At 43.1% G+C, this 25,704-nt stretch overlaps 1 protein-coding gene across 1 annotated transcript in view; it reads left to right on the forward strand.

The window, feature by feature from the left end:
• The window catches only part of MME (membrane metalloendopeptidase), a 124,034-nt gene extending 99,214 nt beyond the window's left edge, over positions 1-24,820 (forward strand). Inside the window, exons 17-23 of the mRNA XM_033957987.1 lie at positions 1,666-1,724; positions 5,233-5,352; positions 7,226-7,359; positions 13,696-13,761; positions 16,467-16,562; positions 21,617-21,693; positions 23,031-24,820. Coding sequence (XP_033813878.1) covers positions 1,666-1,724; positions 5,233-5,352; positions 7,226-7,359; positions 13,696-13,761; positions 16,467-16,562; positions 21,617-21,693; positions 23,031-23,130 — 652 coding nt within the window. The 3' untranslated portion in view covers positions 23,131-24,820. The remainder of the gene's footprint in view (positions 1-1,665; positions 1,725-5,232; positions 5,353-7,225; positions 7,360-13,695; positions 13,762-16,466; positions 16,563-21,616; positions 21,694-23,030) is intronic.
• Positions 24,821-25,704: the final 884 nt, after the last annotated feature.

Consider the following 25,704-nt stretch of genomic DNA (forward strand, 5'->3'; position numbering starts at 1 on the left):
TAAAAAATAAAATATATAAATAAAAAATATAGATTTATGTTCATGAGCATTGTCTCCTAGGCTGAAGATTTTGTTTAACTTTCCTAAGGCATATGGGCTAAATACTCAGCCAGCAGTGGTCAGCATGTTATGGCTGCTGCTGGTTTTGTCCCCAGATACTCAATGCCAGGTCACATCCGGGTACCAGCATTGAACAACTGCTTTTCATTGGCCTAAATGTTAGTCGCACGTATGGGTGCTAAGCGTGATTCTATAAACTGTGCCAGTCTTCAGAGATATTTTATAGAATTGTGCCGCTGTCCCTTTCAGCATCAGTTTTTTAGGTATCATATATGGAAGGCTGCCCTGAATAGGTCTGCTCTTACCATCAGAAGCTAAGCAGGGACGTACCTGGTTGGGAGACCACCCGGGTAGGGTTACCTTAAGTCTGAATTTCCCCTGGACATGTCCGGGATCCGGACAGCTTTTCAAAACCTGGTACTTTGGTCCGGGTTTTGAAAAGCCTCCGCAAATCACGCCGGGCAGGGAGGAAGTCTGCACATGTGATGATGTCACAGGGGGCAATTCCTCATTGTGCATGTTGCCATGAGTCAGTGGCTGACTCACTGACATGATCCATCCATATAGAATAGGTTTACTGTTTAAATGCACATAACTGCCAATTATTGATGTCGATCACATGAGTAAGCACTATTACACTATAAATGTGGCAGACTATTGGCTCTTAAATTTAGGCCTCTCTCCCCCTCCCCCCACCTAATGTGTATGAGTCACTGTTTGTTTTTACTGTGATTTTGAAACATTTAGGACTCCGTTTACAAAGCCGCGGTAGAGGTTTTTACCACGGGCTGGCAAGGTAAATGCTCCAACGCTCACAGAATTCCTATGAGCGTCGGAGCATTTACCTCGCTGGCCCACGGTAGAAATCTCTACCACAGCTTTGCAAAAGCCAGCGTTAATGAGCAGAAAATGATCAAGTCTCAGACACACTGATTCAATGGATTTTCTATACACTATATTCATCTAGCACAGGGGGGCGGCAACCTTTTTACAGCAACAAGCCAATTTATCCAAAATGTTTGACTCAAGATTTACAAAGAGCCACAAAATGTAGCTTCTCTCCCTTCCAACCCCCTCGCAGGTCTCTGTACCTCTCATCAACCCTTAGCCAAGGTTCTCTCCTCTCTCTAGGCCCCAACCCTTTAATCTTCTCCCCCCCCCCCTTCCCTCAGAGCTACTGAAGTACCTGGTAGTCCAGAGGGGATCTTTGTGGCAGGAGCGCAGCCTGCTCGCTCCTCCCGCCTCACAGCTGGCTTCTAAAATGGCTGCCGTGGCCTCTCACGGCAGCTCGCGGTACCTCAGAAAATGCCACAAGCAGCTGCAAGAGGTCACAGCAGCTATTTTAGAAGGCTGCTGCGAGGAGGCAGGAGTGATAGGGCTGTGCTCTTGCCACAAAGACCGCCGCTGGATCATCAGGTACTTCAGTAGGTCTGGGGGTGGGGGGTGGGTATTGTGCGATTGGGAGATTAAAGGGTCGGGCCCCGGAGAGATGCAGCCACATGCAAGAAGAGCCACTGGTTAGCAACTCCTGATCTAGCATATACCTCAGAGCTTTTCTACCTAGTTTGCTGAGGTTGTATAATCATATTATTTACTTTTACACAGGTGGATAACCGGTGCTGCTGTAGTTAATGCCTTCTACTCTCCAAGCAGAAATCAAATAGGTAAAGATTACTAACACACACACATTATTTATTTATTTATTATTAGGATTATTATTTCTTGAAGCTCTTTTAAGCAGATTTCTAGTTACCATTTTTCATACCTACCTGCCGACCAATATGCATTTTGATTTACATGGAACCTTATTCAGAGTATAGGGGAAAAAATGGAACAGTCCATGAGTATGAGAGCTGTGAGGTAGACTAGTTGAGTCTTAGATTTCGGGATGGAGATTATTCTGGGGGAGCCTTGAGAGCACTCAGAAGCAGGACCAGGGCAGGATTAACCAATATGCCAAGTAGGCACGTGCCTAGGGCCCAAAATGGTCAGGGGGGGCCCGATGAAGGAGGGCATCAACATTGTTTTTTCCAAACAGTGATGGGCCCCTCCAGCATCGATCGGCAACGCAGGCCCCCCATCGACGGAAAGTAAGACAAGCAAGCAACGCGGGTAAGAAAGGCAACGGGAACTGTAATTGTGCAAGCGGTGCTGCTTGCCCAAAGCTTCCCTCGGACGCAGCTTCCTGTTTCCACTTGGGCGCATGGTGGGGTGGGGCGGGGCAGGGGGCCCAGTGCACTTGGGTGCCTAGGGGCCCTCGATGAATTAATCCTGCCCTGAGCAGGACTGTGCCAGCTTGGATGGCAGATTAAAGCATGAGGTGTGAAACTGGAGTGTAGAAAATAATGGAGGGACTTTATGAGGCACCTAACTTAATTAGTAAATTGGCTTCAATAATGAGCTTTAACAAGCTCATAATGGAAAAAAAATAAAATTTAATTGGGAGACAGGTGTCTATCTTCTTAGGCACAATTCTACAAATGATAGGTATCTATCGCATGGCGCCTAGAGACGCCTAACACCAAAGTAGGTGTGTTTAGGGGTGGAGAAAGAGTTAGGCACCAATAGGCACAATTCTCTATAGGCCTTAGGCACCTTTAATGTAGGCCGTTAAAATCCTGGCCTACATTACAGGTACCTAAGTTTTAAGTTAGGCGCCTCTAAGCAAGATTCTGTAATGGACGCCTAACAGTGATTGGCAAGCAATAGGTGCCTAACTCTAGGCGTCTATTATTTTTTAGGCGCCAATTATAGAATCTAAGTGAATTTTATAATGCTGAAAAGAAATTTTACTTAAAATGCCACTAATTGACTCCTAAAAGACCAATACTTGAGATTAATAATGAACCTTTTTCATAGTACTGGGGAGTATTCTGCAAAGCTCTAGACTTCAAAAGATGTGGCAAGGTCAGGTGCTTAAGGACTTCAGACACAAATAGGCTCCAGCTATCTGGCTGTGTGCGAATCTATAAGGCGCTACTCTTGAAGGGTCACTCCTCTTGTCAATTAAAAGCCATTGTTTCAAAGAGATACCAAATGGTGATGGAGGAAGATACTGGAAGTTACTATTTTGGGAACACGTCAAATCTATAAAGATACTCGTAGTCTTCAAACCCCTTGCCCCTTCTTCTTTCTTGGTCCTTCTAAAGGGTCATGAAATGGTTAACTGTTGTTTGAAATACTGCTCTGGCCTACATAGCTGGAAACAGTGTACAATCTACTGACATCATCTGCTTGAAATGTATGTCCCTGCCTTACCACATTGTAAGCTAAATAGATAAGAGTTTGAGACATGATGTACCCTGCCCTCCTGAACATGTAACATTTAGAACTACAAGGCTTAAATAAGCAGATAAATGAACTAGCTTCCTATAGGACTATAAGTGAACCTATCACAAGTGCTGGCTTAGGACCAATAATAATTGTAGAAAGTTATAGAAGTAACAAATGAAAATTGTAGTTTTTGCATATATTGGTTTGCATATGCTTAGTGAAAAGGGCATAAAAGTCTGTGCATTTCCTGTTTCTAACACTCTTGTAAGCAGGCTGTTCACTGCACAAGGGTCCGGCATGCTATAAATAAAACTCGTGTACCTTCTTCACACCTCTGTCTTTGTGTGTCCAAGTGACCTTTCACTTCCTCTCTGCCTTTTCACACCTATTCTTCCGCCATTCAGACATACAACCACCCACCATTCATTCAGGCAAGTCACAGACTCTTTCTGTTCTGCTCTCTCATACACCCACACAGACATACACCCCTCCTCAGCCATTATCAGAAGGGCAGCCACATTTTCTTATACACCCACAGAAGCAGCTCTAAATCTAATTTATACTCTATATTTGTAAAAGCCTATTCCTATAAAATTTACTTGTTATGCAACACTTAGCTCTTGTCTCATCATCTTATGTCCCACTGCCTCTGAGGCCTGAACCCTGGACCCAAAATAGACTAGACAGTACAAAAACACAAAACATTACATTTGGGTCCTCAGAAAGTGACTTCAGAGGGTGAGCTGAGGCTGGCACGAGCATCAGGTTGGCGATGCTGCTCGTGCCATCGAAAAACCAAAGAGGTAAGGAGGCAGAGAGGAGGAGAGGTGCCAGCGCCCCCTCCAAGATGGCACCCGTGGCGGTCCGCCCCACCCTTACTATGCCACTGCCTGCCAGGACCTTAAGGAGAAAACCAGGAGACCTTCAGCTGTAAATAACTGTTACCAAGGTGCATATTGCCTTTTTTTTCTGAACAGCTTTGAAAAAAATAATTACAACTTCAGAGGTGCGTATTTTATGTGTGTGTGTGTGAAAATAAGCCCATAAGGCCCTTTTACACACTGGTTTTTGGCATAAATGAGTTGTTTTTCATGATTTTGCACTGCAGCAGCCCATTAATGGCAAATTTTAAATCTACCTGTACGTGAAATCCTTTGATGCATTAACCAGCGCAAACTGCAATACTCATATTATTTCCAGCACTCTTTTGATTATTATGCCTTTACCTACATGCATGTTAGCATGAATATTGATGAGCTAGTCTAAGTTAACACTGGTTAGTACACTAGCGTTAGCTAATGACTATCTTAACACCTGTTTAGCAAAGGTGTTAACACAAACATCCATCAGTACATATCATCCCAGGGGTTAGATTTCTGTAACCTTAATTTCTAAAACTAAGCTGCGTTAGAATAAGTTCCTCATTTATCCCCTTATTTCCTATTTGATTTACACATCCAGGGAGGGGGGATATTATATTTTCTCATATTCGTTGACCAAATGAAAGTGCTGTTTATGATTTCTACTTTGTTTTTGTTCTTGATTTAGGGGGGGGGGAATGTTTTGTAGCATTTCTTTGATCGATTGTAAGTGCTGTCTTGAAGTCAATTGTATGTATATTTTAATGCACTGTTTTTGAATGGAAAATTAATAAAGAGTTAAAAAAAAGAATAAGTTCCTCACAAATCAAAACAAGTTTTATTTGCCTAAAGATATATCACTTTACTGGAGACTGCATAGTTCTTGCAGCATCAATATGTGAAAAAATTTGTTTAAAGAAAATGCCAGAAAAGTTGACACACATTTAAGTGGAAGGGATTATCAATTAAATGGAGACGTTACGCTCTGAAATCTGAAGGACCATTGCAACAAGATACTGAATTTTCATTCTTTATCTAGTTTTTCCCGCAGGTGTTTTACAGCCACCATTCTTCAGCGCATCACAGTCAAACTCATTAAATTACGGTGGTATCGGCATGGTTATTGGTCATGAAATCACACATGGATTTGACGATTATGGTAGGGTGGCGTGGCTACAGATTTTTCTTACTGTATTATGGGCATATCCTGCTTGTTTGCAGGCTCCACAGCTGAATTGCTGAGTGGCTACTCAGCTGAATTTAAGACGTTAGAGAAAAAGCCTAAAATAATTGAGAAAAATATCTTCATTTCATGAAATCTCTCCCATTCAAAGTTTAATCTAGTTTCTTTTTCAAACAGTGCTTGAATATTCCTTCCGATAAATCAAACACAAACACTATAGTTTCATCATGGCCTATCAAAAGATGGCAAAAACAGAAAAGACATAGTACTTGTAGCTTCTATGTATGGAGATCTACAGAATCCATAATATTATCTATCAAAAGGTGGGATATAAAGAAGGTTACTTTGTGTGCTATGGACATGCATAGAAAGGCATCTACATGCATATATATGAGGGCTGATTGAAAAGTAATGAAACTGCCTCTGGTTTTCTTTCCAAGAAGTAGGCGTGGCAATGCTGTGCTGGTTCTTCACACATTGACATTTCTGTCTTCATTGCTGGGTCACAGCGAGAGGAAGAACTTGGTACGTTTTGTCATGGCAGATGAGGAACAGCATGGCTGTTTCACCACCCTATTCTTGCAGTAACATTTCAAGAGTTTCATTACCGCTCTTTCCAAGTTTAACACAAAATTCAATCATACACCTCTGGCGTAATCTCACAGACACGTCTTCCTCATCTGCCATGACGAAACATATGAAGTTCTTCCTCTCGCTGTGACCCAACAATGAAGACTACGGAAGTCCAACTGCAGGTTCAGAAACGCCGATGTACGAGAGTCCCAAAAACCAGCACAGTGTTGCCACGTCTAACATATTGGAAAGAAAACCAGAGGCAGTCTCATCACTTTTCAGTCAGCCCTTGTATCACGGGCGATGCATTTGACAACAATCTATAAAAGGGAATAATATGTGTATACAAGGGCCATAATGCAGACAAGCACACACCAACATAAGGGGCCGAATCCAGTCGGGTTTTCAAGATTTCCCCAATGAATATGCATGAGATCTATGTGCATGCACTACTTTCAATGCATATTCATTGGGGAAATCCTGAAAACCCAACTGGATTTTGGCCCTCAAGGAGAGACTTTGGGGACCCCCTGATCTAAAGGGTTTGGCATAAAAGTAGGCATCAATGGCACTCAAACACAGGCACTGGAAGAGATAGGTGCTAAGCATGATTCAATAAAGGGCATGCACCCTTTATAGAATCACATTTAGTGTCAATGCCTACTCCCTAACTAGATCTATGCCTGCCGAAACCAGGTGTAAATTGCTGAGGCCCAAGTTGGGCATGCTCACCAACTTTTCGCTGCGTCCGAGGGCCTCCGAGCATGCATAGGCACGTGTGGCATCACCCGTGCATGCTCAGGGAGCCCTCCAGACATGGTCAGAGCTTTCCAAAACCCAGACATACTGCTGGGTTTTGGAAAGTCCATCCGGGCACCCAGACAGTACTCTAAAAGAGGACATGTCCAGGTTTTCCCAGACAACTGGTAACCTTACATTCCCTGGGTATACTTGTGTAGGTGTGTATGGAGGGGAATTTTTGCTTAACCTAATTTTGAAATTGCCCTCATAAATTTTGATGGCACAAATATACTTCTCTCCGTTGAGGGAGTTATTTATTAACAATGTGCATTATTTCCATAGGTCCAAAATTTTTTTTTTTCCAATGGGCCCTAAAGCAAACAGCATGCATTAATGGCATTTAAAAATATGATGTTAATAAATGGCACCCATAGCTGACCGAAATGAGAATACTCTTTTATCTTCAGTGCACTCCTGCTTTAATTTTTTTTATTTTTTTACTGCTTAAATATATGTATTAGTTTGTGTATTACAGGCAGAAATTTTAATGAGAACGGAGACCTCGTGGACTGGTGGACTCAAGGTTCAGCAAAACAGTTTAAAGAGTTGTCACAGTGTATGACAAAGCAGTATGGAAACTTTTCATGGGATTTAGCAGGAGGAGAAAATGTATGTAGTTGGTGTCTCATAAGCTATATTTGTTTCTTATAGTTATATAACAACTAGTCATTAAACCCGTTACATTAACTGGTGCTAGAATATATGTCTGTCTGTCTTTTTTTATTTCTGTCTCTCTCTCCCTCCCGATATCTTTCTTTCTGTCTGTCTCTCTCCCTGGCCCCCTTTGTCTGTCTGTCTTTCTGTCTCTCCCTGCCCCTGTGTCTTTCTTCTTTTCTTTCTGTCTCCCTTCCTCTCGCTGTCTATCTTTCTTTCTATCTGTCTGTCTCTCTCCCAGCCTCCTATGCAGCAGCATTTCTCTCCCCCCCCCCCACTTCCCTGTGCAGCCACAGCAGCATTCCCTCCCTCTCCATTTCCCTCCCTCCACACCACTTCCCTGTGCAGCAGCAGCGTTTTCCCTTCCTCCCCTTCCCTTCTCACGGTCTAGCCAGCTTCTTTAGTCCATTGCCGCCTCCCCCACTTCCTTTTCCTTCCCGCGGTCCCGACAAACCTGCCGACTCCAGTCTGCAGCACTCTGCACACGCTGCTTCGGGGCCTTCTACTGCCCTGATTTAACTCTGTCACGTCTCTGATGATGTCATCAGAGACATGCCAGAGTAAATCAGGGCAGTAGAAGGGCCCGAAGCAGCGTGTGCAGAGTACTGCAGGCTGCTGGAGTAGGCAGGTTTGGAGTCGGGACCACGGGAAGGGGGAGGGGCGGCAAGACGTCGGGAGAAGTGAGACCGAAGAGCAGGGAGTCCAGCAATGGCGGCCAGTGCTGCGAGTGTAGGTAGGAGCTGGGGACTCGCGCATGCGCACTCCTGCTTGGCCATGGACCTACAGAACATGGAAAAGGGAATACAGAACACAAAAGTTCGAGTGCGCATGCGCAGCTAGCGTTTTATTATATAGATTAGTAGAAACATACAAAATGATGGCAAATGAAGATCAAATGCCCATTTATACCATCAGTGGCATAGTAAAGGGAGGACGAGGGGGCGGTCCTCACCGTGTGCCATCTTCCTCAGGATGTCAGCAATCCTCCTCCACCTTCCCCTGCCACGCACACACCTCTTCCTTTCCACGTATCTTTTTAAGTTTGGCGCCAGCAGCCACCAACTTACTGCCTGCGTCAGCTTCGCGCTTTCTCTTGACATCACTTCCGAGACCCGCGCCTAGCAAGTGACATCGGAGAGAGCGCCGATGCCGACATGGGCGGTAAGTTGGTGGTGGCTGGTGCCGAAGTTAAAATGGGATGGGGAACATAAGAACATAAGCAGTGCCTCTGCTGGGTCAGACCAGAGGTCCATCATGCCCAGTAGTCCGCTCACGCGGCGGCCCATCAGGTGCAGGACCTGTATAGTAATCCTCTATCTATACCCTTCTATCCCCTTTTCTTTCAGGAAATTATTTAATCCCTTCTTGAACCCCAATACCATACTCTGTCCTATCACACCCTCCGGAAGCACTTTTCAGCTGTCCACCACCCTTTGGGTGAAGAACTTCCTAGCATTGGTTCTGAATCCGTCCCCTCTTAATTTTTCTGAATGCCCTCTTGTTCTTGTAGTTTTTGAAAGTTTGAAGAATCTGTCCCTCTCCACTTTCTCCATGCCCTTCATGATCTTGTAAGTCTCTATCATGTCCTCTCTAAGTCTCCGCTTTTCCAGGGAATAGAGCCTCAGTTTCTCTAATCTTTCAGCATATGAAAGGTTTTCCATACCTTTTATCAATCGTGTCGCTCTTTTCTGGACCCTCTCGAGTATCGCCATATCTTTCTTAAGGTACGGCGACCAATACTGGACGCAGTACTCCAGGCGCACCATCGCCTGTCACAACTGCAGGATAATTTCCTTTGTTCTGGTTGTAATACCTTTCTTGATAGTACCCAGCATTCTATTCGCCTTCTTAGAGGCCGCTGAGCACTGTGCCGACGGCTTCATTGTCTTGTCCACTATTACCCCCAAGTCCTTTTCTAGGGTACTTTCACCCATTACCAGCCCTCCAATCGTATAGCTGTACTTCGGGTTTCTGTTTCCTACATGCAAGTCTTTACATTTATCTACATTAAACTTCATCTACTATCTCGTCGCCCACTCTCCTAGTTTGTTCAGGTCCCTTTCTAAATCTTCACAGTCCTCTTTAGTCCTAACTCCACTAAATAGTTTGGTGTCGTCTGCGTGCGTGCGTGGTGGGGGTGGGGAAGAGGGGGGGCACCACCGCCCCGGGCGCCGCTCACTCTCGCTACACCACTGCATACCATCTGCTATTCCTTCCCCTCGTGTGGTTGCACTTAGAGAATGACACGGTGACAAAATTCATCACCGTTCCCGTCCCCGCGGATAACCGTGGGAAATAATCCCATGTCATTTTTCAGTGTCTATTTCAGCCTCAGTCCTTCTACACCAGCATTCTTCAAAGCAAAGCTTGCGGGTCAGTGGCTGTGCTTATGTGAGCCAAGGATAATGAAGCCATTGTGATATCACTGATGTGATTGGTTCTTAGGCACTGGTGGAATTGAGGCATTATGACATCACAATATCTGCTCTGGATACCAGAGACTGTCATTCTGTAGTGTCTATCTCAACCTTAGACCTTCTACACCAGCATTCTTCAAAGCAAAGCTTGCGGGTCAGTGGTTGTGCCCAATTATACTCTGATTCTTCCCTCTCTCCTTAAAGAAACACATGAAGATGGTTTCCCGCGGTTATCCACGGGGACGGGAACGGTGATGAATTTTGTCACCGTGTCATTCTCTAGTTGCACTGGCCAGTGATCACTGTTAGGCTTTCAACATCTGATCGTATATTGCCTTTTTTAGTGTAGATCCTAGATACTCCCCTGGACAAATCACAAAATCAAAAGGCCTCCATCCAGGGAGCTCTCTCTGCCTCCTCTCTCCACCAGAAGCATAAGACTAAAGTGGAGAATGATATGCTGACAGAATTTGTCACAGTCACCGTCTTCACGGATAACTGGGGGAAACCATCCCATGTCATTCTTTACTGTCTATCTCAGGGGTGCCCACACTTTTTGGGCTTGCGAGCTACTTTTAAAATGACCAAGTCAAAATGATCTACCAACAATAAAATTTTAAAAAAACGCAAAGCACACTGTACGCAGAGAAAATGTTAATTATCATTTATATTCCGAAGTTTTTTTCAAAGAGGTCAAGGCAGATGACTCTATGCACTGTCACCTCAGTAACAACCGTACAAAAATAGACAAATATACCCCCTCCCTTTTTACTAAACCGCGATAGCAGTTTTTAGTGCAGGGAGCTGCGCTGCTCTCGACGCTCATAGGCTCCCTGCGCTAAAAACCGCTATTGCAGTTTAGTAAAAGGGGGCCATAGTGCAAAATATAGACAGCAGATATAAATTCTCAAAATGACACATTTTGATCACTAAATTGAAAATAAAATCATTTTTCCTACCTTTGTTGTCTGGTGATTTCATGAGTCTCTGGTTGCACTTTCTTCTTCTGACTGTGCATCCAATATTTTTTCCCTTCTTTCAGCCTGTATGCTTCCTCTCCTCCAGACCTCATTCCCTCCCCCAACTTTTTCTTCCTCTCTCCCTGCCCTTTCTTTCTCCCTGCCTCCCTTTCTTTTTTTCTCTCTTCATGCCCCCTTTCTTTCTTTCTGTTTCCCTTCTTTCCTTCGGTCTCCCAGTCTGCCCCCTTTCTTTCTTTCTCCCTGCCCTCCCCCAAAGTACTGCTGCCACCATTGGGGAACAGGCCCCCAAGCCACCGCTGCCCCAAGCTCTCCCTGCAGAAGCTTCGGGCCGAACAGCATTCCTCTCCCAGACGTCAATTCTGCCGTCGGAGAAGTTCCAGGCCAGCCAGGTCTCTCCAATGGCAGCACTGACGTCAGGGAGAGGAAGGCTGATCAGCCCGATAGATTGTGAAGGCAATGCGAGTCTATCACGGAGCCTGGGATGGGCTCCGCGATCGATTCACTTTGCCTTCGCGATCTACCAGTCGATCGCGATCGATGTATTGGGCACCCCTGGTCTATCTCAACCTCAGTCCTTCTACACCAGCATTCTTCAATGCAAGGCTTGAGGGTTAGTGGCTGTGCCCATTCATACTCTCATTCTTCCTTCTCTCCTTAAAGAATGACATGGGGATGGTTTCCCGTGGTTATCTGCAGAGACGGTGACAAATTTTGTCACCGTGTCATTCTCTCTAATACTATGCAATGGCACACATTAGAGCAGGGGTAGGGAACTCCGGTCCTCGAGTGCTGTATTCCAATCGGGTTTTCAGGATGTCCCCAATGAATATGCATGAGATCTGTTTGCATGCACTGCTTTCAATGCATATTCATTGGGGACATCCTGAAAACCTGACTGGAATACGGCTCTCGAGGACCGGAGTTCCCTACCCCTGCACTAGAGAATGACACGGTGACAGAATTCATCACCATTCCCGTCCCCACAGATAACCACGGGTAACCATCCCCATGTCATTCTTTAAGGAGAGAGAGAAGAATCAGAGTATGAATGGACACAATCACTGACCCTCCAACCTTGCATTGAAGAATGCTGGTGTAGAAGGCCTGAGGTTGAGATAGGCACGAATGTCAGTCTCTGGTATTCAGAGCAGATACTGTGATGTCATAATGCCTCATTCCACCAATTCCTAAGAGCCAGCCTCATCAGTGATGTCACAATGGGTTCATTATCCTGTACTTGGCTCACATAAGAATCAGAGTATGAATGGTCACAGTCACTTGCCTTGCATTGAAGAATGCTGGTGTTGAAGGACTGAGGTTAAGATAGACTCTAAAGAATGACACGGGATGGTTTCCTGTAGTTATCTATTGGGGAGAGGTTCAATGATTAATTTTATCATCGTTTCATTCTCTAACACACACCATCATAGGAATTATACATCATGCATGATATAGTGAAATCTTTTTTTTTTTTTTTTTTTTTTTTTAGTTCAATAATTTTATTGAATATTATAAGAATTATAAACAGAAAGCAGTTCAAACACATAGAATCATAATAAAAATCATGTATCAAATATTCGTATCTACAATCGTTTGAATAGAACTAGATTAATGAAAAGGATCCAGAGTATCTGGAACTGCTTAGAAAAGGAACAGAAAAAGACAGAGAAGCAGGAGGGATAAGAGAAAGAGAGAGAAAGATAAAGGAAGAGAGAGAGAAAGAGAAATAGAGAGAGACAGAGAGAGAGAGAGAGAGAGGCAGAAGTGTCTATAGAGCAGAACGAACATATGAATCTAAGAATGACCAAGGTGATTTGTTTCGTGTCAAGTTTGTATAGTGATATAGATATAGTGAAATCTTAATTGAAATAAAAGTGAAGTTTTAAACATGCTGCAATATATATGTACACTTGTACTCCCAGAGAATTAACTTGGAAACTTCAGTGAAACAGAGTCATAGACAACACTTAACCTGAGGTGATCAGTCTTAGGTGGCTGCAAAGTTTTCAAAAAAAGCGGCGACCCAATAAGTAAACGGAACTTCACACCGCTGAAATCTGCACTCAGGAGATAGGGTTCTATGGTTCTACGTAGCTCTGTTTCGAGGTTTCTTCTTCTCCTTCTTCAGGAACCCAAAATTATTTTCCTCTTACAATGCACTTATAATGCACGTTGCTACAGGGAACCCAAATCATACTCCAAACTACATGGACCTACATTTTGAAAAAAGGTTACAGTATGATTCAGGTTCCCTGTAGCAGTAATCAAAACATGATCCATGTCGGGACTCCCAAGTCTATTTAAGATAAGCTTGTTCATTCAGTCTATAGCAAAATTTGCTTTGCCTTCTGGGAGTTCACCTATAAAGGGTTAAATCATCTAAAAGGCAGGAAACACTTTCCCACCAGCATCATCCTCTTTGTCATTGCTAGCTCCATTCAAACTGTAAACATGAAGATCACAGGGAGTCAATGGCAAAGCAAATTCATATTCCATGACTTCACCTTCCTTGTATTTCAGTATATCGACTAAGAAACTATTAAATTCCTGCTCCTGAAGAGTCAGCAGGAATGGACTATATAAGATTATAAAAACAATCAAACAGAGGCAAAATACATGGAAATGTCCATTTGCTTAATAGATTCTTTGAACTGCAGAAAGGAATTGACTAGATCTCATTGCTGGATGTTTGAAATCTTGACAATTAAATTTGAGATTCCGTATTCATGTAACATCATGTAACCCTGAAGCAGGCACGAGCAGCTGACTTTTGTACCCGCAAATGAACTAAACATTATTAAAGACTCTTTGTTTCATGACTTTTTCCAGCTCTCGCTTCTGACTTTTTAAAGATTGTAACCTGCCACCAATCCAATGATTGTTTTGTGTTTCAGATCAATGGAATCAACACCCTCGGTGAAAACATTGCAGATAACGGTGGCATTAGACAAGCTTACAAGGTAGGAACGTAGGGGCATTGGGGCTTTAAGTTGTGGTAAATAGCCCTTGCTACGACTAAACCAGCCCTAATGCTGCTGTTCCAAAAATAGCATGGTGATATTTAAGTCGCTGAATGTTAGCAAGTATTTATTTATTTTAAAAATGTATGACCTGTTACATCCAACCATTCTGAGTGGGGTACAAAAAAAGCATGGAATACATAATAACATAAAACAGATTACATCACAGAGATGCTCAAATATAAATACTACTGATAAACAAATTGAAACAAAACTGTTTTCAAACATTTTCTAAATTTTCTACATGTGTTACACCATTGGTTGCTAATAAAGTAGGGTTCACTTGAAGACCAGACATATTCTGCTCCTGTTTTTGGATTAAATTGCAAAACCCCCAGGTAGGGATCTAACTTCTAAAGGCAGAGTAATCCACAATGTCTCTACTTGAATGGAAAGCATAGATCATCAATGAACTAGAAGTTTGACAAATTTAAGGCCTTCTTTTACTAAGCTGCAGTAGAGGTTTCTATCGTGGTCCAGGGTGCTAAAATCTCCTACATTCAAAGGAATTCTATGAGCATCAAAGCAACTACAGCCGACCAAAAGTTATCAGAAGATAAATAATCCTTAAGCCTCCTCAAGACTCTCAGATGAAAAAAAAAAACCCCTCTAGAGATCACTACTTTATCTGGGGCTTAAAGGACAAAGGAGTATCAAAACTATGGGGTCTTTTTACTAAGGCGTACAAACCGATTTAGCGTGCACTAACGATTAGCACGCATGAAATGCTAACGCGTCCATAGAATATAATGGGCATGTTAGCATTTAGCGTGCGATAAAAGAGGGGGTTATGGTTACCAGATGTCCCGGACATGTCCGGGGGTCCGTCCGGGTTTAGAAGACCTTCCGATGTCGGGACGGCACCCGCGAATGCATGGATGCAATGCGGTGATGTCTCGTGCGCGCACACGACGTCATCATGTCACTTCCACGCACGCACACGACATCGCATCAAATCCACGCATGTGCAGATGCCGCCCCGACACACAGGTTAAAGAGGTGGGGCTGGGGGCTTAACTGGGCGGAGCCAGTTCACCGCAGGAGCAACAACTTCAACGTGCTCCTCACGACCGCGTCGGCTCTCCCTCTGATGTCACTTCCTGTGTGCGGCACCCAGAAGTGACCTCCGTGAGAGCCGATGCAATCTCGAGGAGCACGTTGAAGTTGTTGCTCGTGGCGGTGAACAGCTAGAAATATGGGGAGAGGGAAGGGGGCATGGCAAGGGGAGGAGTGGGAAGAGGCCTGGGGGGCAGAGAGGAGGATGGGTTGCCACGCCCATAGCACGACAGCAGCCGGGGCGGACCACCCCCCCTCCCCCACTATGCCACTGAATGTAGGGCTAGATTTTCTTTTAAAAATGCAACGGCATTAATGCATGCGGTTTTACTACTAGTCCTATTATGGGCATCATATTTTATTTCATCTAGTCCTTATATTGTAAGCTATAGGGGCACAGGGAAATACTTTATGTACCTTGGGGCTACCAATGAAAAGGTGTGAGATGTTCATGGGGTTTTTTTTTCCATTTAAAGAGAAAGCCGGTACCATTATCTCACCTGGAAAATCTCTTTCCTGGCCTTTTCTCCATGCCTGTCAGCTTACCTACAGTCGTAGGGATTTTCGAAGGATAGGAGCCATCCATAGCCGCTCTTATTCTACTCCTGCTCTTATTTCAAAATGGTTCTGACTAACTGAGGCTGCAGCCATTTTGAAGTCGAGCAGCAACAAGGCAGGAATGACTCAGGATTCCTTCTGCCCCGTGAAGGCTTTATGATTAGGAGTAAGTGACTGGAGAAGAAGGCCTTGGAGGGGGTTGTTTTACAGTCCATGTTAGAGGCACTTTTATGGTGGGAGAGGAGGTTCCCAGGACTGGCTCCAGCACTTTTTTAAAAACATAAAACAAAGACATTTAATTACAAAAAAAACCCCAAATACCCCTCAAACAGCAGCAGGAACAACAAAAATGAAAAGCCTTGCATATCTTTATATGTACATATTTGCTACTGATTTCCTTGAACTAAAGCTATTATTTTGGGATTCTCTGTGGCATCATATACTCTTCAGCAGTCTCAAAACAAAAAGACAATTTGTCTGGAGATGGGCAAGAAGTTCAATACCTTGGATTATTAACATAATCTTGCCATCATTCAAGTGTTTCCCCGTCTAGAACGTTTAAGGGCTGCTTTTAATAAGCTGCGGTAGCGTTTTTAGCGCACGCAGAATATTAGCGCAGGCTCACCCTGCGCTACGTGGCTAGAACTAACACCAGCTCAATGGTGGTGTTAGCGTCTAGCGTGCACGGCAATTCAGCGCACACTAAGCGCGTGCTAAAACCGCAAGCGCAGCTTAGTAAAAGGAGACCTAAAAAGATCTTAGAATGATCCAAACCATATGGGGGATAAATAACAGACTCTTTTATTTTGGTTATCACACTGGAGACTTGAGTTTTCATTCTTCAGTTTATTTCAGATCATCTTCTTAGTCTGGATCAAGATCCGCAGGATTGCCAAATGTGAAAAAAAAAAATAAATAAATCTGGGGTGCTTGTCAGTTTTGCCCCATCTCAAAATGGGGCAGGAGAACACAGGAGCTTCCCTTCTGTAGAGCAGAAATTAAGTAAAACTTTTATCATTTTTCTTTTGCAGGCCTATGACATTTTTGTTAAAACCCATGGTGAAGAAAAAAGACTTCCTGGGCTCAATTTAAATCATAAACAATTATTCTTTGTGAATTTTGCTCAGGTACAGTACCACAAATGCAGTTGAAAAGGCATACTTCATGGAGTACACAAAGGGGTTAATTCTATTGTATAATGAAAGCACTAGCATTTACATACATGCAAATGATTAGAACACTGGCACATATGTGTGTAAATGCTTAAAAGAAAGCTCTACGAGAGGGTACCAAGAAGTTCTCAGCCCAACCAACCAAATTCTTAAATTCTGAGCGTTATTTTGCCACTGTAGCTGAAAAGAGTATCTTACTTCGTTAAGTGCCAATTTGCAGAAACAAAATTTTCGGTTTTGACATTGTTTCAGATCATTGATTGAACCATATCCACATCATTCTCGTCTTGGTTGGGCTGAGAACTTTTCAGCACCCCCCCCTGTAGTGTGAAAACTTTCAGTCTCTGCTTAACCAGAGCTCAGACTGTGATGTCATAATGCTTCATTCCACCAATAAGAGCCAACCTCATCAGTGAAGTCACTATGGCTTGATTGTCCTGTACTTGGCTCATTTTTATTACATACGAGGGAGTGCTGAAAAATTCTCAGCCCAACCAACCAACTTCCTAAATTCTGAGCGTTATTTTGCCACCGTAGCTGAAAAGAGCGCCAATTTGCAGAAACAAAATTCTCTGTTTTGACAATATCATTCTCTTCTTGGTTGGGCTGAGAACTTGTAATCCCTTCATAGCAATGTACTCATCTGAAACTATTATTGATGCCAATATTCTATCTATTGTAGCTCACTGACAATGGTCAGCCCATCTGTTTTGTAAACTGCATAGAACCGAAAGGCTTTTGCGGTATATAAATAAAAATTTATGTTATGTTACTTTTCAGCACCCCCTTGTATGTGCTGTTATGTAAATATGTTCATATCTTCCATAGCATGTTGACTGCAGGTAGGTAAACACATCAGCAGAGTCTGGGCAAATCTCCCTCCATTCTTAGAGATGCTCTTGATCTAGTGACATCTCTCCTTTGCTATGGTTGTTTCTGCCAATCCTCCTAGTTCCATCCAAGTTCAAGATTACTAGGTGGTGGAGAGTAAAACTGTGACTGAGTTCAAAGAAGCGTGGGATGAACACAGAAGATTTAGAATCAGAAAATAATATTAAATATTGAACTAGGCCAGTTACTGGGCAGACTTGCACGGTCTGTGTCTGTGTATGGCCGTTTGGTGGAGGATGGGCAAAGGAGGGCTTCAATGGCTGGGAGAGTGTAGATGGGCTGGAGTAAGTCTTAACAGAGATTTCGGCAGTTGGAACCCAAGCACAATACTGGGTAAAGCTTTGGATTCTTGCCCAGAAATAGCTAAGAAAAAAAAATTAATTAAAAAAAAAAATATTTTTAATTAAATCAGGTTGGGCAGACTGGATGGACCATTCGGGTCTTTATCTGCCATCATCTACTATGTTACTATGTTATGTTACAACAAGCTTGAAAGCATGGGTACAGAATAAGGTGGAAATTATGCCAGTTGTAAGGATATTTTGCATTTGCAATCTGTTCAGGAGGCTAAGAAATCAGTTTACTCCTCTCAAACTCCAATTAGCAATAATCCTACAAAAGATTTCTTTAATATCTCCAGGCTTATAAACTCTCTTCCACCATTATGGAACCCATCGCTTCTTCCTCAGTGAATGAACTGGCTGCTTTTTTTTTTTAATGTTCAAAAACATGCTGCTATCCATTGTGATTTTAAAATGGCAGGCTTGCCCAAGCTCTAGAATTCATTGCCAGAAAATGTGATGAAAGCAAGGTTTAAAAAGGTTTGGACACATTCCTAAACGAAAAGCGTATAAACTATTATTAAGGTGGACTTTGGAAAATCCATTGTTTATTCTTGTGGTAAGCAGCATGAAATACTCCGATATGTTACTTTGTGGGGATTTTGTCAGATACTGATGGCCAGATACTGGATTGGCCACTGTTTGAAATGTATACCACCTCCAGTGACAAGATTAAAATGGAAAGGAACTGCAAATTTCTTAGACTGGAAAAATATGGTAATCACTCAGAGGCAAACAAAAACCTAGAAACAAGCCAGCTAGGAAAGTGAGGGACTTTATCTATGGCAACTCAGCCATCCCACTCATCAAACTCTTAACTGGTGATGCATGGTCCACCTCACGCACAATTCTCAACAGGATCCAATTGAACTTCCCCTCGACAAAAAATCTCAAATACAAAGGAATCCTCCAGTCCATGGTCACCTTCCTCGGTGTCAAAATCTGGAATGATCTCACAGAGACTATAAGAACTGAAACCAACCATACCCTATTCCGAAAGAAACTGAAAACTTCACCCTTCGACAATTAATTCTTCTAAGATTGTCATAAGCACCTGAGCTTTGCTTAATTCCTGTCCCCCTTCCACTCCTTCATCCCACCCTAACCTACTTCCCTCCCTTCCTCAAGTTGCCCAGAGCCTGTTTAGGTGTGCGCGACACACAAAGATTAGATTAGAATAAGGTAGGGTTTTAGTGGAAAGAAAAGAACGATAGTGGGCAGCAAAAAAGACCCTCCTAGGGTATGGAAAACGCTTCCTGGGAAAGCCAAATTTTTTAAGCACACTTGCCCCTTTCCCCCTTTTATGAAGTTGCGTTAGGCTTTTTTTTAATCACAAGTCGCGGCGGTATTAGCTCCAGCGCTTATAGGAATTTTATGAGCATTGGAGCTAATGCCACCAAGGCCAGCGATAAAGAAAAGCCTAACACAGCTTTCTAAAAGGGGGGGATGGGGAGGGTGTTAAATTTTTTTTATTTTTTTTTAAAGATAATTTTGCCTGAATTGAAAGATAGATCCTCAGGCTTTCCCAATATGGTGAAGTTTATATACTAATGTAATAGTTTTCAAGTTTTATTTAGTTCAAAAAGTTTTATTGATTTTAACGTATAAATACGGAGAAGAGAAAATATGGTAACAAGGCATGGTACAAATAAGTTGCACTGGAATGAGTGAATGGACAGAGGATGAGTTACAAATTTGATTGTCCGCCCATCCTGGATTCTAGGCAATAAACAATAATTAATAATAATAATAATAACAGTTTATATACCGTAGGACCGTGAAGTTCTATGCAGTTTACAATGATTAGAAATGTTACAGATTGAGTGAATAAACAAAGTACAGATTTAGCGACAGGTGGTTCTTGCGCTCAGTTGTTAGGGACTAAGATTGAATAGGTTGGTTTACTAAGTATTTCAGGAATAGATGTGTTTTCAGGCGTTTCCTGAATTCTCCATAGGTAGTAGGCACAAGCAATTGTTCAAGGTCTTTACCCCATAATGTTGCTTGATGTGCGAGAAGATGTTGATGATGACTTTTAAATTTACAACCTCTAACCGGTGGAGAAATGAAGTTCAGGTGTGAGCTTCGCTTGTGTCTGTTGGTTGAGAAAGAAAAAAAGTCTGTTATGTATTTAGGGGCTAAGCCATAGAGTACCTTGAAGCAAAAACAACCAAACTTGAATTTCACATGTGCCTCCATCGGTAACCAATGTAAAAGTCGATAAGAAGGTGTCACATGATCAAACTTCTTCAGTCCACAAAGTAGTCTAACCGCTGTATTTTGAACTAGTTGCAATCGCCGCATGTACTTCGGGGGGAGTGCCAAATAGGCGATGTTACAATAATCGAGTTGACTCAGAATAAATGGGGAGTACAAAAATTAAAAACAAAGACATGTACAAACAAAATACGTAGACGCGACATACAATTAAACATGAGGGAAAGGGGTTGAACTACAATAAATTTTAGAAGAGAGACCATTAAAAGGAGAAAACAATAGGAGTAAAGGGGAACAGCTTCATTGCTACTAGCTATCTTTTAGGCAAAAAAGAGGGAAAATCAGCATTCGAAGGCATCTTTAAAGAGAAAACCCATCACTGCCCCTTTAAATTTTTTCCCCTCTAATGTGTATTGGTAATGAATTCCAGATCATGGGGGCAATTACTGAAAATGTTGTCATACGGAGAGTACTAATAATCTTTAGTGAGGATACGAAGAATAAGTGTTGAGTAGTAGTTCTTAAAGCTCTGGATGGATCGGGGGGAGTGAGTAGTTTGTCAATAACCACGCAGTAGTTGGCAAAATTAATGAGTGTTACAGAAACTTGGCCGTAACTGTTGGGGATGTTCCAACGTGTTGTCATGCTATTAATGAAGACAAAATCTCATTACTGTTCATTAAGGTTCTGATTATGTATAGTGCAATCAAAGTGTGCATTGCCAATTTGCACGTGCAACTTAATGGTTTAACAAGCTAATTGGTGCCAATAATTGGCAATTAGCACGTAATTAGCACTAATAAAAAAATATGTGCATTCAATCTTCTAAGTGTATTTTATAAAGTTGCGCATGTAAATTCTAGTGTGTTGACTCTCAAAAGAGGGCATGGCCAGGAGAGGAGCATGGGCGGGCATTCCTAAGCGTTATGTGCACTGTTATAAAATACGAATGATCTGTGTAGAACTTAGGTGCAGGTATTTCGGCCTGGTTTTCATTGACCTAAATCAGGGCATTTAAATGTTAGTCACATGGATGGGCGCTAAAGTGTAATTCTATAAATTTTGCCTAACTTTAAAGGCATTTTATAGAATTGTGATGAGCACCATTATTTTCAGGGTCAATTTTGTAGGCATCATATATAGAATATGGCCCTAAATGGATTGCAGATAACATAATACTACTCCTCTAGAACATAAGAACATAAGAACATAAGAAATGCCTCTGCTGGGTCAGACCCGAGGTCCATCGTGCCCAGCAGTCCGCTCACGCGGCGGCCCAACAGGTCCAGGACCTGTGCAGTAATCTTCTATCTATACCCCTCTATCCTCATTTCCAGTAGGAATTTGTCCAATCCTTTCTTGAACCCCAGTACCGTACTCTGCCTTATAACGTCCTCTGGAAGCGCATTCCAGGTGTCCACCACACGTTGGGTAAAGAAGAACTTCCTAGCATTTGTGGTGACATTAATTGCGAATATCAGCTTGTAGATATAGAAAAATCAACTGAAATGTTTTCAGAATACGAGAAATGGCTAATATCATCTTTTTATTTGTTGAAAGGTATGGTGTGGAACTTACAGACCAAAATATGCTGTCAACTCCTTAAAAACTGATTCACACAGCCCGGGCATTTTCAGGTCAGTATCACTTAGCAATGAAGTTATCAACATGGATTGGCCATTAAGATGGGTTATGTTACTATAAGCCTAGGCCACTCACGTCAGGCTCAGGCCCCCTGTACTATAAACTTAACACCTAATATCTTTGGACCCAATTCCAAAGAGACGTGAACATGAGCAAGGCAGGGTCAAGGACGTGCCAAGCCATTAGATGCTAAGTTATAGAATACTGTCCATTACAGTAACTGCCAACATTTGCATGCAGACGTTTACGCCAGCCTTTGACATGGCATAAATGCTCACACCAAAATGTGGACTTTTACTAGTGTTCTATCGCAGCAATTATGCACAATATTGCCATTATAGAATGGGCACTTAGCACCCAAATATTTGGCACCTACGTTTTAGTACTCTGTACTGAATGGGGCACTATATACACCCACAAAATGGAATGAGGTTCCCACACCCACAGTGCTAAACAAATTGAAGTGAATCTTCTACACTTAACCTTCTACCACCCCTAGTCCACCAATGCTTAAGTTCTACCTCAAACCTCCAATTCTCTACTGTTTAATTCCTGTACCTCCTGATACCCTTGATTCTCCAGTACTTAACCCCCCTACCCTCAAACTCCCTAGTCATCCAATTCTTAATGCCCCATCCCTATGATCAGTGGCGTAGTGAGGGTGAGACGGGCCTGGGGCAGTGGCACCCCTATCATACCCTCTTCTCCCCCCCACCTCCACACGCTCCTTCATCGCCCCCTCCTGCCACATGCGTGCTGCTTCCCTTTCACGTACTTCTGTAACATCCATGGCTTGAGCAGCAACTCCCAATCTGCTGTCATGCCTGTGTTGGCTCTTCCTCTGATGTCACTTCCTAGGCGTGGGTACAGGAAGTGACATCAGAGGAAGAGCCGATGCTGGCACAACAGCAGGTTGGGGGTTGCTGCTCACGTCAGGAACATTACAGAGGTACAGGGGAAGGGAAGTGAGATGCATGCACGGCAGTGGGGGGTGGGGAAGGAGCAGGGGAGCAGAGAGGATAGGTGCCTGCGCCCTCACCAAGACAGCACCCAGGGTGGACCTCCCCCCCCACCCCTTCCTTACTATGCCACTGCTTCTGATGCCTCATCTCTGGCACTTTCTGGAGATGTCTCTGGAGGGATAATGGTGGGGAAGGAACGCACACCTATCCCATGCTCACTCAGGTTCAAAATGGCATCTCCGATCCTAAATGGGTGTCTTGCAGTACTACCTCTTGGTGTCAAACTGCAAAATAAGGGTGAAAAGACAAGCGTGAAATTATGTTTCAAATGCAATTTGTTATTAAAATATTTTTGTTATGTTTCCCAGGGTTATAGGCTCTTTGCAGAATTTTCCAGAGTTTTCTGATGCCTTCTCTTGCACCCATGATCAGTACATGAATCCTACAAATAAGTGTCATGTCTGGTGATCGATCTCTAGACAAGCAAATTCATCTACAGTTTTGTATGGTCAACAATGTTTCACCAGCTTCAATTTAAATGATGCAAGAATATACATATTAAAAAAAGAACACTTCAAGATAAGAATATATGACAGAACAAGGGAGATGTGTCATTTTGAGAATAAAATCCTTACACTGGTATATATCAGTCACATTAGACAACAAGCACAAAATCTTTGGGAAGCTTGACTCGAGCAATGGGCCAGAATCAGGAAGGCATTTCTTCTGTAGATTTCTGTGGGAAATAAAGTTTTGTGACTCGGGCCTTGACTGCATCTTTCCCATTTGGGATGAAGATTTTATTTTTGCAGAGAAGCCACCAAATTTCATGCTTGCAGTGTCTGAGCAGTGGCGTAGTAAGGGTAGGAGGTGCCTGGGGCGATGGCGCCCCCCCTCCCCACACACACACACTCCATCCACACACTCCTCTACTCCTTTCTGCCCCCCAATACCCACTCATGCTCTCCCTTCTCCTCATACCTCTAAATGTTCGCTAGTGCAACTGGCTTCTGCAGCATGCTCCTCGCGCCAGCACTGGATTTCCCTCTGACATCGCTTCCTGACCTCATGACCCGGAAGTGATTCAGAGGGGAACTGGGCTGGTGTGAACAACAGGCAGGAGACGTTGCTTGCGCTAACAGAGATCTACAGAGGTGTGAGGTGGGAGGGGGAGGAGGGATGGTGCAAGCATGGCGTGGCAGGGTGGAAAGGTACCGGCGCCCCCACTGACATGGCACCCGGGGCAGTCTGCCCCCCCCCCCTTATTATGCCATTGTATCTGAGTCAATAATTTCAACCATTATGCGCACAACTCATGAATTGTGGATCATAGCTGTTCATAATAAAATTATTAGCTCTGTCCAGTTCTAATAATTATGCCACATAGTATGTCATTGTTTAAACTTGGACAATTTATGCAACAACAACAAAAAAAAGTGCTAATTTTGTAATGAATTATTGAATGAAAACTGCATTTAATTATTTTAAGGCATGTATCAAGGATAAAAGAAATCCAGAGATGATTCATCGGGACTATACGTTACGATATTGTGATCAAAATCTTCTGGGGACTCGTACATTCTTTGATAGTATTGTTCACTGAGCAACTTTGTAAACTCTTGAGTTGTAGTTTCTTCTAGCTGCATTTATGACATGAAGTATTTGTGTATGAACCCATACACATGTTTCTCACCTTAAATGCATCTAGTTCACACATTATAACTAGGGCTTCCTATTTTAGGTTTTACATGATAAACTGTGACAAAACACCTCCAATAGAGCAATAATAATAATAATGAAATGACCATTTTATTTCCTTGGCTTGCCTTATTTTTGTGCCTTGTTTGCGCTGGTGCCTCCTCAGCTGCACAAATGAGTTGATTCAGCTGGATAAGTAATAGTTCCTGAATCACATTTGCACCATTTTTGTACTCTTGAAGAGCTTCTGGAATATAAACACTTAAATTTGTTTCTTTATCAATACCTATAAATAGAAGCCCTAATTGTAATATATATTTTATACGGCTATTTCTGTATGTGTGCATATACATATAATGATATGCACGATGCACCTCCACCACACACACTGAATCTAATTACAACCTCAATGAATGCTGTGATATATGGGAAAATAAAAAAAAAAATCTTGATTATGGTACAACAGCTTTTTGAGCTTAATTTATAAGCTATCTTAAATTGCTTTCAAATCATAACATGGATCTGCAAAGGCTGGGAGCCATTTTGGTGGAGGAGGGGTTATTATTTATCAGATAGATTCGGATTTAATTCTGCCCCTTCCAAGAACTGTTGGCTTATTTCAAAGAAAATGCTGAGTCAGAAAACAGGTAGCTAAAAAAATTTATAAAAGTAAGGCCCTCTTTTACTAAGGTCCACTAACCGATTAGTTCACTAATCAATATAGCGTGCACTAAACATGAACGCGTGCATGGTAGTCTATGGACGCGTTAGCATGTACTGCACCTTAGTAAAAGAGGGGATAAGTATTCAAAATGGTTTATCCAGGTAGAAAAGGCTCCTGCCCAGTTAAAACACCTTGGCCTGCTCTGTTGTTGATATGCAGCGGCGTTTAACTGATCAGGTACTGCTGAAGGCAGTGGCATAGTAATGGGGGGGAGGGGGGGAAGGCACGGTCTGCCCTGAATGCCATTTTCCTCGGGCGCTGGCAACCCTCCTCCTCTCCGATCCCCCCATCCTACTTCTTCCCCTGCCGTGCACGCGCCCGTCCCCCATACCTTTTTAACTTCAGCGGGAGCGGCCACTAACTTACTGCTCACCTCAGCTTCGGCGCTCTTTCTGATGTCACTTTCGGGACCCACACCTAGGAAGTGACGCGTCAGAGAGGGCGCTGAAGCTGACGCGGGCAGTAAGTTGGTGGCTGCTGGTGCTGAAGTTAAAAAGGCACAGGGAAGGGTCGCACGCATGCTACAGGGGGGTGGGGAAGAGGGCGGGGGATGGGGCTCCACTGTCCCGGGCGCTGCTCACCCCTCGCTACGCCACTGACTGAAGGTCACTTTCGACCAC

This window comes from Geotrypetes seraphini, chromosome 9 (genome assembly GCF_902459505.1).
Source record: "Geotrypetes seraphini chromosome 9, aGeoSer1.1, whole genome shotgun sequence".
NCBI lineage: Eukaryota > Metazoa > Chordata > Amphibia > Gymnophiona > Dermophiidae > Geotrypetes > Geotrypetes seraphini.